Source organism: Hylobates moloch, unplaced genomic scaffold (assembly GCF_009828535.3).
Source record: "Hylobates moloch isolate HMO894 unplaced genomic scaffold, HMol_V3 SCAFFOLD_47, whole genome shotgun sequence".
In the NCBI taxonomy this organism is placed as follows: domain Eukaryota; kingdom Metazoa; phylum Chordata; class Mammalia; order Primates; family Hylobatidae; genus Hylobates; species Hylobates moloch.
The window spans coordinates 117,005-129,580 of record NW_026652322.1 but is presented as its reverse complement, the minus strand read 5'-3'; the positions used below and the strand labels follow the sequence as shown (position 1 = coordinate 129,580).

At 43.2% G+C, this 12,576-nt stretch overlaps 1 protein-coding gene across 7 annotated transcripts in view; it reads left to right on the top strand.

Annotated features, from left to right (window-relative positions):
- The window catches only part of LOC116463661 (synaptic vesicle glycoprotein 2B), a 195,402-nt gene extending 184,482 nt beyond the window's left edge, over window positions 1–10,920 (top strand). For all 7 annotated transcript variants that reach the window (XM_032146866.2, XM_032146862.2, XM_058434799.1 and 4 more), the window contains 2 exons: window positions 4,697–4,856; window positions 7,858–10,920. In XM_032146866.2, the coding sequence (XP_032002757.1) occupies window positions 4,697–4,856; window positions 7,858–8,041 (344 nt within the window). In that variant the 3' untranslated portion in view covers window positions 8,042–10,920. The remainder of the gene's footprint in view (window positions 1–4,696; window positions 4,857–7,857) is intronic.
- Window positions 10,921–12,576: the final 1,656 nt, after the last annotated feature.

Here is a 12,576-nt window from a genome sequence, read left to right as displayed (position 1 = left end):
AAAAAAACTTTGGCTAGGAGTCAGGTGGCTCCATCTCTGCCAAGATTAGCTTTATGTGTTAACCCAAGTTCCTTTACTTCTTTGAGCTTCCATTTCCATTGTTAAAATAATACCTCCGTTTGCCTCAATGAGATAAGGGGTGTGAGAGCAGACATGTGACACTTCTGCCATTTGTCACCAGCCTTATGAATCCCAGAGTTTACCAGTGGAGTCTCTGGTCTGTTCATGAAGAAGCTGAGGAAGTTCTGGAGGAGGCAGGGTTATAAGGACGGGGTGGGTGCCCATGTCGACGAGAACGGTCCACCACCTAAGGACCTGCCACATGCTGCCTCACGGAAGTGGGGGTGGGGTCGCTGGGCACAGGGGCAGGCGGGACGGTGAGACAACAGACATCCTTTCCCTCACCACTGAAGCCCTTCTTATCATCATGAATACATCCCAGATCAAAACAATTCCTATAATGCTAAATAAAGGCATGCTCTCGAATGAGAGATCTAGAACTAATATTTAATCATTCTTTATAGCCTACTCTCTTGTGAATGCCTCTGTTCTGTTTCTGAGCTAGAGGCAAGTTTGTTAAGAGCTCAGACAGGACCTTCTTTGTCTCTCTACCCTTCAGTCTTTAGTAAAAGGCCTACATGCAGTGGGTCGACTGTGACACTGGCAAGTGCATAGTAAAGACAAGGTGCTCAATTAATACCTATTTCACTAGGATACGGGATGTGGCAGAACCACTTTGAAATCGCCCTATCCCCAGCTCTCAGACCAACCCCGCTAGAAAATCTGCAAGCACATTTTTGTTCTGCTTAATCTGCTGGGCTTTTTGTAGTGTGCAAGTCGTTTCTTGTTATCAGCGGAGTGGAAGTTTTCCTGATTAGGCTGTTACACACTCATTTATTCATTCAATAACATTTATTTATGCAGTAGTTATTCTCTCAAGGCTGTGTGGGAGGCAATGGGAATGCAACAGTAATTGAGACAGACAATATCCCTGTGCTTAAGGCGCAAATGATCTATTGGGAGAGGCAGACTTCAACTAGAAATTTCATTTACCTAAGCACTATGACATGCTTATTGTTATTGAATATGATGAATATTGAACATGTGTTCAATATTAACACATTGAACCCTCACAATAACCCTATGAGGTAGGCCCTATTTTATTTTATTTTATTTCATTTTTTTAAAATTTATTAAAATTTTTTATTTTATTTTATTTTTTATTATTATTATACTTTAAGTTTTAGGGTACATGTGCACAATGTGCAGGTTTGTTACATATGTATACATGTGCCATGTTGTTGTACTGCACCCATTAACTCGTCATTTAGCATTAGGTATATCTCCTTTTTTAAATTTAAATTTTAATTATTATTATTATACTTTAGGTTTTAGGGTACACGTGCACAATGTGCAGGTTTGTTACATATGTATCCATGTGCTATGTTGATTTCCTGCATCCATTAACTCGTCATTTAACATCAGATATATCTCCTAATGCTATCCCTCCCCCCTCCCCCCACCCCACAACAGTCCCTGGAGTGTGATGTTCCCCTTCCTGTGTCCATGTGTTCTCATTGTTCAGTTCCCACCTATGAGTGAGAACATGCAGTGTTTGTTTTTTTGTCCTTGCGATAGTTTGCTGAGAATGATGATTTCCTGTTTCATCCATGTCCCCACAAAGGACATGAACTCATCATTTTTTATGGCTGCATAGTATTCCATGGTGTATATGTGCCACATTTTCTTAATCCAGTCTATCATTGTTGGACATTTGGGTTGGTTCCAAGTCTTTGCTATTGTGAATAGGAGGTAGGCACTATTTTAATCAACATTTGAGAGATGGGGACAGTGAGACAGCTCACAGAAAGGTGAAGCAACTCACTCACGGTCACACAAGTAGTAAACAAGCTGGCATTTGCACCCAGGCCTCCCAATTACCAGAGGAATAAGAATTGTGGGAGTGGAAGTACACTGGGCCCTGGGGACTTACAGCAGGAACATCTAACAAGATGAAGGATCAGGGAAGGCCTCCCTGACTATTAGCTGATTTTTCAGATGATCATGTTTTGTGGTTATCAAGTGTTTGCCAGCATTTACTGTAAGCCAAGCCCTGTGGCTGGCCCCTCTGAGGGATGCATGCATGTAGAGGGTATTGTCCACAGAGCACTTGGGGTCCTGTAGATGCCAGTTGCCCCTGTTCTAGTTCTCTCCTAGCTTTTGGAAAAAGGTTACCAGACACCTGCTCACAGCCCTACCACTTCCCAGAGTGAGCAGAATCCAGTTGGACAGTTATCATTTCCTAGTTCATCAGCAAGGATTGGCACTAGTCTTGCAGCCCCAGGTCTGAGGGTGACACTCTGGGCCGAGGACCATCCCTGGGGAGGTGTTTCTTATTGAGGCTAGGTCAGCCTCTGGCTTCTTGACAACTGGAATACCTTCCTCCCGCAGGGTCCTGGTGCCTGGTAGGGCACACGTGCCCTTTGTCCTGGTTGGTTGGTTGAGACCTGCTTCCTTCCCACCTTTCTGCTCATCCTATTTCCAGCTCATCGCCAGTCACTTTCCTAGTCTGCAACCTGTTTTGCCATGTTCTGCATCCACCTTGGACTTGGAGCTTGCATCCCAAGGTCCTCTAGGCTGAACTTACTGGAATTGGGCAGCATTTGACAGTCTTCTTTGGATGGGATCTCCTAGCAGCTCTATAAGGGCTGTGCTGCTCATTTTCTGTTCACTCCCATCCCCACCCCAGAGATCTGAGCTGCACTTCTCCGCCCTGCTGGGAGCCCCACGAGGCTAACCTCATGGACTGCATACCTAGATTCCTGGAGGGGAAAAAGGATTCACCTCAGATAGTTCTAGTGAGGAAACTTTACTCATAGGGCTTTTAGAGGTGTGGACAGGGTTATGGAAACAAATAAGGCAGGTGAGGCACCCAGACACTAGCAAAAGTGAGAAGCAGTCACCACCTCTATGGCTGTGAGGACAAGGAGGGAAAATTGCACTCACAGAGCTCCATGGGGGCTGGAGCCATGGAGCAAGAGCTACCTGGGAGGAACTGGGATCTTGGAGGGATGCAGCCATTGCCAGAAAAGGCCTTCTACCCCAGGGGAGGAGTTGGGGAGAGGTACTCCAGCCCCTTTCCCTTCCCAACTGATAAGTCCATGGGGTTAGCGTGTAGAGGGTATGTACAGAGCACATGTACAGAGTACAGAATATAGCGCAGGGCTGAGAAGGGCAGGTCAGATCTCTGGGGTGGGGATTTGGGTAAATGGGAAATAGCACCACCTTTCTTCAGGTTTCCCTTCAATAGCCCGTGTACAGGTGTGTTCTCACCAGGTTATAAGCTCCATGAGAATGGATTGTTTTAAAAAATTATTTTTTTATTTTTAATGGATAAACTATAATTGTGTATTTTGATGGGCTACAGTGTGATGTTTTGATGCATGTATACGATGTGGAATGATTAAGTCAAGCTAATTAGCATATCCATCACCACACATGTGTCTGTTTTGTGGTGAGAATATTTGAAATTTACTCTCTTAGCAATTTTGAAATATACAATACATTGTTAGTAACTGTAGTCACCATGCTGTGTAGTAGATCTCGAAAAGTGAGATGATGCAGATGTTTCTGTGCCTGGTTTACCCTATGGACTGTATCTAGCATCCTGCCTTCCAGGTTCATCCATGTTGTCATAGAAGGCAGAATTCCTTTCTTTTCTTTTCATTTCTTTTCTTTTCCTTCCTTCCTCTCTCTCTCTCTTTCTCTCTCTCTCTTTCTCCCTCCTTCCTGCCTGCCTTCCTTCCTTCCTTCCTTCCTTCCTTCCTTCCTTCCTTTTCTCTTTCTTCTTTTTTTGACAGTGTCTTGCTCTGTCACCCAGGCTGGAGTGCAGTGGAACCATCTCGGCTCACTGCAACCTCTGCCTCCCAGCTTCAAATAATTCTCGTGCCTCAGCCTCCCAAGTAGCTGGGATTACAGGTGTGCACCACCGAGTCTGGCTACATTTTGTATTTTTTGTAGATACAGGGTTTCACCACGTTGGTCAGGCTGGTCTTGAACTCCTGACCTCAAGTGATCCACCCACCTTGGCCTCCCGAAGTGCTGGGATTACAGGTGTGAGACACTGTGCCTGCCAGAATTCCTTTCTTTTTAATGCCTGAATAGTATCCCATTGTGTATGTAAACCACATTTTCTTTATCCACTCATCTGTTGATGGCCACTTAGGTTGACTCCACATTTTGACTATTGTGAATATTGCTACATTGAACAAGAGGCACAGATCTCTTGCACATCCTGGTTTCAAATCAAAACTGAGGTTTTTGTTTTTGTTTTTTGGCCAATACTGATGTAGCTCAAGCACCTGGAACAATGTCTGGTACATAATAGATTCTCAAGAAATGCCCCTATCTGCCCCGTCCCGTCACTCTGAGCTGGGCACCACCTTAGAGTCGTGACTTCAGAATCCTTCCTAAGTCTGGTGATCCGACCCATGCAGAGAGCTCTAATGCCATGTCTGGGGTGCCATGTGAGGGTTCCAGCTGTGCTCTCCCTGTGTGGAGGATGAACCTAGTACTTCAGGCAGCCTTGGCTTCAGGTGTACCAGTAAGGGTGGGAGATGGGGCGAGAACTGTGAGTGACAGCCATGTGCAAGACACAGGCCTCATGTTTCTTTTTGCCCTTGAACTCCCTCTGCAGGTGGCTCCATGCTAATCTCTGCAGTCTGCTGCTTCTTCCTGTTTTTTGGCAACAGCGAGTCTGCGATGATCGGCTGGCAGTGCCTGTTCTGTGGGACAAGCATTGCAGCCTGGAATGCTCTGGATGTGATCACAGTGGAGCTGTATCCCACCAACCAGAGGTCAGTTCTTCCCCGGGCTTTCCTCAGGGACTTGTTTGGGCTTCTTTGGCCAGAAGTCTACCTGCTCCCTAATTCTCATGCTGTGTATGGCCATCGTGGTCTTCCTGCTATTCCATGAAACAAACGTCTCTTATGTTGAGCTTCTCCTGCGTGGTGGATGGCATAGACCTGAAAGTTGGCAGGCTAGGGCTTGATAGGGTGGGAAGGATGGCAAGAAGCAAAGGATGGGAGCAAACTATGTCCAGGAGAAGGAAATAAGAGTGAAAAGTTGGCAAAACCATGTGTGTCGTGTAATTCACAAGAGAGAACAGACCTCCAAGGGGAGATAAGGCAAAAAAGTGAAGGGCTGGAATAGCACAGGGTGGGGGCAAGGAGAGAAATAAAGGTCGGGAGGCAGCATGAAGTCCAGGGAATCTGCAGAGAATGTGGCAGGGAGGCCCAGGGGTTACTTTTATTTTGCACAAGTCATGTATGGGAAGAGGCCTGGTTTAAAGGCATAGGGTCAAGGCCATTACTTAGTAATTGTTTTTCTTTGTGGAGGGGGAATTGTGAATTTTAAGGAGAGATGATAAGAGGCCCTGTGGTCAAAAAGGAATGTGAAGTGGTAAGGAAGGTGGGAAAATGAAATTCTGCAAAAACCTTAATAATATTTCCAAAATTGGTGACAGAGGTATTGGGATATAGATAACTAAGGAAGAGCACACCGTGTCATATTTGGAGCCTCTTTCATTTGAATCAAAGAACTGCTAACTTTTACACAAAATAACAGGTTGACAAATGATTATTATTTGAATATGATGTGATTTTACATCTAGGAAACCTCAGAGAATTAACTAATGAGACTACTATAGACGAAAAGACAATTCAGTCAGGTGGTCAGTAATAAAACTAAATTATGTATAGGCTTTAAAATATATCGAAAAAGTTAAAGATGCAATTGAAATCCATTTAATAACAGCAGACATCATAAAATAATTAGGGATCAACTTGACAAGTGAAACACTCAAATGAAGAAAACCATAAAGCTTTACTAAGAGATATAACAAAAGACACATAAGAGAAGATAAATATATGCCAGCTCAGTGATTTGGGAGGCCGAGGCAAAAGGATTGCTTGAAGGCAGGAGTTCAAGATCAGCCTGGGCAGTACAGGAAGACCCCATCTCTACAAAATATATTAGAAAATTAGCCAGGCATAGTGGCATGTGCCTGTAGTCCTAGCTACTCAGGAGGCTGAGGGGGAGAGCTGCTAGAGCCCTGGGGTTTCAAGGTTACAGTGAGCTAGGATCACAACACTGCACACCAACCTGGGTGACAGAGACAGACCCTGTCTCAGAAAATGTATATATTTATGGATCATATATTTATATATAATTATGATAGTACATATAATTAATAACATATAATTAGTATACATTATTATATATAAATATACATATTTAAAAGACAAGATATACCTAATTTTGGATAACAAGATTCAGTCTTGCAAAAATGTCAAATTTTATTTAGTTTTTTTCTAACATAAAAGAATTCGTTCAAAATTCAACAAGTTGTTTTTTTCCCCTCTGGGAACTTGAAAAAAGTTTATTTAAAAAAGGACATATGTTGGCCGGGCGCAGTGGCTCACGCCTGTAATCCCTCACTTTGGGAGGCTGAGGTGGGCGGATCACGAGGTCAGGAGATCGAGACCATCCTGGCTAACATGGTGAAACCCCGTCTCTACTAAAAATATGAAAAATTAGCCGGGTGTGGTGGCGGGGGCCTGTAGTCCCAGCTACTCAGGAGGCTAGGCAGGAGAATGGCGTGAACCCGGGAGGCGGAGCTTGCAGTGAGCTGAGATGGCGCCACTGCACTCCAGCCTGGGCGACAGAGCGAGACGCTGTCTCAAAAAAAAGAAAAAAAAAAAGCACATATGTTAAAAGATCCAAGAAAGTACAAAAACAAAGATACTAGGACAAACAAAAAAGACTGGGTTGGTGAATATAAAGCTACAGTGTGGTACAGTTATAGACAAAAATGAAAGAAGAGTTTTAAGTACAAAAATATACCCACATTCTTAATAAACTTGTGGTATGAGAAAGAAACGTTTTATTTCAGTTGGGGAGAGGTAGTATTGGGAATATTGCCTCTGCATACAGATGGGGTCATGAAAGAATAAATGATTAGTAATAGTTCTCACTGGAAAGTGTGATTGAAAGATCATAACTAGGATTAGGTTTTGCTGTGGCTGACAGAAACCTCAAATAACTGTGGTTGTAAGAAGGTTAAACACTGCATTTTTCTTTCCTGAAAAAGTCTAGAGTGGGTGGTGCAGCCTCTTTCTATCTCATTGTTTTTCCTTGCATGGACTCATCATGGTCCAAAATGAAACCATCTGTGTTCCATCACGAAGCGGGATAGAAGGAAAAGAATGAAGGGAGACAGAGCAAAAGGCCCACCCGCAACGTCTCTTACGGAAGTTTCTTGGGAACTGCTGCCACTTGCACTTACATCCCATTGGCCAAAACTAAGTCACATGGTCATGCTCAGCAGTAAATCAGTCTGGGAAATGTAGTCCTACGTTTGGGGAAATGCTATTGTGGGCAACCGGCAGTCTCTGCTTCAGGAGGGTTGAAAGTGTTAAAAGGGGGAACATTTACGCTTTCTGCTTTGCATACTTCTTCATCCTTTCAAGATTTCCATAGTAAGCATGTAATACCTATAAATTTTTTTAAAATAGATATCTTTGAAAAAAAAACAAAAAAGAAAAACACTTGAAGAAAATACTTCAAGATGTTAATAGAGGTGATTGTCTCTCGGTGAAGAGGTTAGATATCCATGCATCTTTATATTATTCTGTATTTCCAAATTTGACTACAATGAGAATGTGTTATTTTTATATTTAGGAAAAAAAATTCCCTTGCACCATCTTCCCCCTGCAATAAGGAAAAGAAAGAGCCCAGTCCTGTTCATCTAATGAGGTCGAGAATGTCAGAATTATTTCCATTCCTCTTCTTTTACAGAGCAACAGCCTTCGGCATTCTCAATGGATTATGCAAATTTGGCGCCATCCTGGGAAACACCATCTTTGCTTCTTTTGTTGGGATAACCAAAGTGGTCCCCATCCTTCTGGCTGCTGCTTCTCTGGTTGGGGGTGGCCTGATTGCCCTTCGACTGCCAGAGACTCGAGAACAGGTCCTGATGTGAACAACCTATGGGAAAAGGAAAGGTCGAGAGAATCTTGTCCAGGACACTAAGATGCATCCACACTTCCTGCCTATCACGGTCCAGAGGACACCTTGGATAACACGGGAGGAGAAGTTGACTTTGTGACCCCTAGTTTAAGACTCACTTCAGCCTGTCAATATGTTTGTAACTCAGGTGACTGATTTGGGGGTGCTCTGAGCCACCCTTAGAATCACAGAGCTGCGTGTTTAACTTCAGGTCTTCCCAGTCCAAGGCAGGGAGAGGATTCTCCAGTGAGTGCACACACTATGCGAGGAGTAAGCATTTCTCTAAGTCAAGTGCAAGGACTTACTTGCATTTCAAAAGGAATTAGAGGGTAAGAAACACCCAAGCTCCTCCAGAAAGCTCCTTGGAGCCCAGCAACTTAAGAAATCAACTTGGAAGTTAGAGTCATTATGTGAAGATTGGGCTTGAAGTACAGGATACGTATATTTTTGCATTTAAAAGTATCACTTATCATATTTTCCACTCAAAAATTGGCATAGTAGCGTTGAGGATACTCTGATCTAGAAATTCAAATATTTGAGCAACATCTATAGAGATCTACTTTTCTCCTATGTCTCCTAGGCTTTCCACGATAATTAGGTGATACATTTAAGAAGGATATTTATTTCTGTTTTGCTCTATTCAAAGAAACTGAATGGGATAGTTATTCTGTAAACTAAGTTTGTATATAACTTTATTTGGGTTTAATTTCCACAACTGGTATCTACAAATATTGTCAGCATTTTAGCCATATTTTGGGAGAACTTGGTGTTTGAGGTCCCAGGAAATGAGGTCTGATCAAATGCAATGCAAGCACAATTTCTTACAGCCATTTAACTTTCTGTTGGGGGGACACACTTAACAAACTCACATTGTGCAGTCCACTTAATCCAGGCACATTTCTCTGTGCAGGTGGGGTGAGTAGTTACTTCTCTCTCTCACACAGATGACTTGTGAAACTCAAGCTCACCATCTTCAGTGCTGGCATTTTACTTTGCCACTCACCCAAAAACAATGTGAGATGTGTTCAGTGGCCTCTGGTACTCTTTGTAGGCAAGAATCAAACAACATGGGGACTGAGGGAGGGATGGGGAAGTGTAGCCATAGTTCTTCCAAATGTAAATACTTTTTGTTTGTTCTAGTGGTAAAATGCAAATGCAATCCATATTTGTTGGGATGGTCAGGTCTCATGAGAAATCTATGCTATGTGTCCAGGGCTTTTGAAACAGAGTCCATTGGAGTGGGAGTTAGGGAGTGTAGTGGACACCAATATGTTTTTCTTCAGTGCTTAAGAGAACTGTTTACTGAAGTCCAGCTTTGAACATAAACAGGAGTGTGGGTTGGGGGAGGAGCCTAGGACAAATCTTTCTGACGAAGGTCAGCGATAGACTGAAGTCTTGACTGCATGGAAGAGGAACAACATCAGAACTGTCTGACAATGGAGGGGACAGTGAGCTATGCACAACTGCCAGCGGAGGTGAACTTGAACCTGCCGAGGCCGGGTGAACAGCAGCCGGCAAGAACTAGTTCTTTGAGTTGATTTGCAATGCTCTCAATGGGCAAGTGCCACATTTTCCCTGTCAGAGATCTCCAAAAATTTAAAACAGAATAATAATGGCTGTATCGAGTGTTTTCTCAGTTTTGGAGAAATGCTTAGGTCCTATGATAGCTTCGGGACATCTTTCTGTAATTTTCCTCAATTAACGGGTTGGTAGGGGTAAATCTTATGACACCTTTCCACCGTCGATTTGAGATCAGTTTTAATGATTAAAATGTTTACTCTCCTTCTGTCAACCCTCACCTTTTTATTTACACCCCTCCCTTTTTTTCCTGTACAGGGAGAGAAGACATATCGACTCTGACTGGACACCCTGATTCCTCCAAATATATATACCACTGTGTGTTATCTTTCTCTCAGTGTTTTACAGGAGTGCTAACATAATGCTGTGTCAATAATGAAAGGCTTGATGTAATGTAGCTGTAATTTACTTTCCATATGAATACAGTGGCTAGTTTCATAAAAGAGAATTGTGTGAGTCTGGGATTACCACATCTAAAACATTATTCTTTAATGGGATAATACAATTCATTGAGAAGCTACCACTTAAAAAATTTGCAGGACAGTTAGAGCCTGCATTTCTAGTTAAGATGGATCTCGTAAATTTAAAATTGGATTAACTTTTGAGTGCTGGGGTGGCTGCAATAATTTGGGGGCTAACTCCATTTGGTTTCCAAGCTCTCACTTCTGCATTATCTTTACGGCTCTTTAAACCAGCCACCTAGCCAATCAAGGGCAATTCCCATCTCATTCATCACTCAGGCCTTGTAAAGGGTGCAGCCAAGCTCTGCAGGCTTTTCTCATGAAGGATTGTCTAGCCTGAGTACCTGGCTACTTCTTAAATGCTGTCACTCCTGCTGAGATAAATGCGTCTTTAAAAATAGTCTCTGTGGCAGGTCACTGGGGGACAATATATAGCATTCTGGCCATCCACTTCTTTTTCATTTCATGGTCTACCCCAAGAGACTCCCAATGTCAGCTGTGGAGGGTTAAAGGGATGAGGCTCTCCTTTGTTGAGCAAATCTGTTCACAGTTCCTGATGATGTATTTTATGATGCCCAGCTTGGAAATAGTTGCTTTCCATAGTCTCAACTGTATTGTGTCATCTCCTGATGCTGATTTTTGATCTTTTGTTTTATTAAAAATAATTAGTGAAAGAGGTGTGCCTATCTGTGAAGTTTGTAGTACATTATCCTGAGGTCATGTAACAAATGACCCCCAACCCAGCGTTCCCTGCTACCTTGTGTTAGTTCATTAAAACTAAATAATAAAAATAACTGTAAGAAAACCTTAAGAACTGGGGTTAGAGATTATTTTCAGGCACTAAGGTCTCTTCTGTATTCCTAAATTGATTGAATCAGCTGGGGAAAACATCGAGAATCGCTTCCTTCAACTTTTATTTTGCAACATGGGGACCTTGAGAGGTTAAACGATGTGGCCCAGGTTACATGTAATGTGAGGAGTGGGCGACAAGGCCTAAGGTGATGCTCTCATGACAGTTCTGGGGGAGCCTACAGCTTGGGGAATGGGACAATGTGACAAATACTCTCCATTCCCTGAGACCATTCATTGACTATTCCCTTGGTGGCTTTACTAGAATGAGAGGAAGCATCAGTTTAAAAATAAAAAGATTAGTATTTATCCATCCATTCATTCATTCAGCAAATCCTTATTGAGCCCTGACCGTGGGCCAGTCCCTGTGCTAAGCCCTGGGAACACAGTGATGAAAAAACTGGCCACAGTTTCTGCCTCCTGCGTCATTCCACTTACAGTGAGTGGACAAGATGGATATTAAATTGGCCATAAACACCGAGTACGATGACCTTACAATCCGCAAAATGCACCTTTCATTTGTAAAAGGATTGCTACTACTTTACTTGTCAGCTGTGGATTTCCAAATGTGGTGGCTCCCTCCTATTTTTTTTTTCTTTGAGGAGTGTACCAATTTTTTATCTTTATAAACCGGGTAAGGGAAATGATGCACTTGCCCATTTTCTACAGACCTAATCGATTTTTACCTAATCAGTTTTAAGAAAGTGTTACATGGAAGAAGAGATAGGGGCCAGGAATGCAAGAGGGACATTGGTGAGTGGGGTAAGAATCCTAGTAGCCCTGGGAAAGGTGTCTCCACTTCCACATCTGGCTTTTCTAGGAGGCATCTGTGCTAACTGAACTGGGATTATGTTGGATGGCATACGACTGAAAATTCAAAGAAACCAATTGATAATAAGTTTATAGTAAGTTAAAGGTTTATTTTACTCTCATATGAAGGGAATCTGGAGGAAGGAAAGCCAGGCCTGGAGTGGCTGCCTTCTGATCACTGGGAGCACACTCCTGCCTTCAAACTCCTTGATCTTTAGTGCACAGTTTCCATCACTGAGGCTGCCTCATGGACTGAGATGGCTGTTGAAGCACTGATCCTCGCATCCACAATTCAGGCAGGAAGCAGAAGGAAGGGCAATGGGCAAAGGGGTGTGCCTTGCAGCTGAGCCAGCCTCCCTTTGCCGCAGAGGAGGAAGGGAAATGTGGTGTTTACTGGGAACATTGCCGCCCCTCCTCCAAATTGAGGGTCTTGGCTCGAAGGACAAAAGCCGGAAAGGATAGGTGGATCAGTGCTTCTTAAACTTTTGCGTGCATCAGAATCACCCAGGAAGATGTCAAAACTCACTGTTCAAGGCCCCATCCCCAGAGATTCGGATTCAGTAAGTCTGGGGTGGTGTCTGAAGAATCTGCATTTTTTTAACAAACTCCCAGGTGACATAGATGGCGCCAATTCTCAAGCCGTATTTTGAGTAGCACTGACACTCTTCCAATAGGTGGTACTTTGATTTGTCGGGGAAGTTCTATTGCTCTGAAAATTTAAAACCAACCCAACCAGAAGCTCACAAAAACTGGCAGCCCGTGAAAAATGATCACCATTTTCCTAGGGCTCCGAGACTACTAGTGGTAGTGC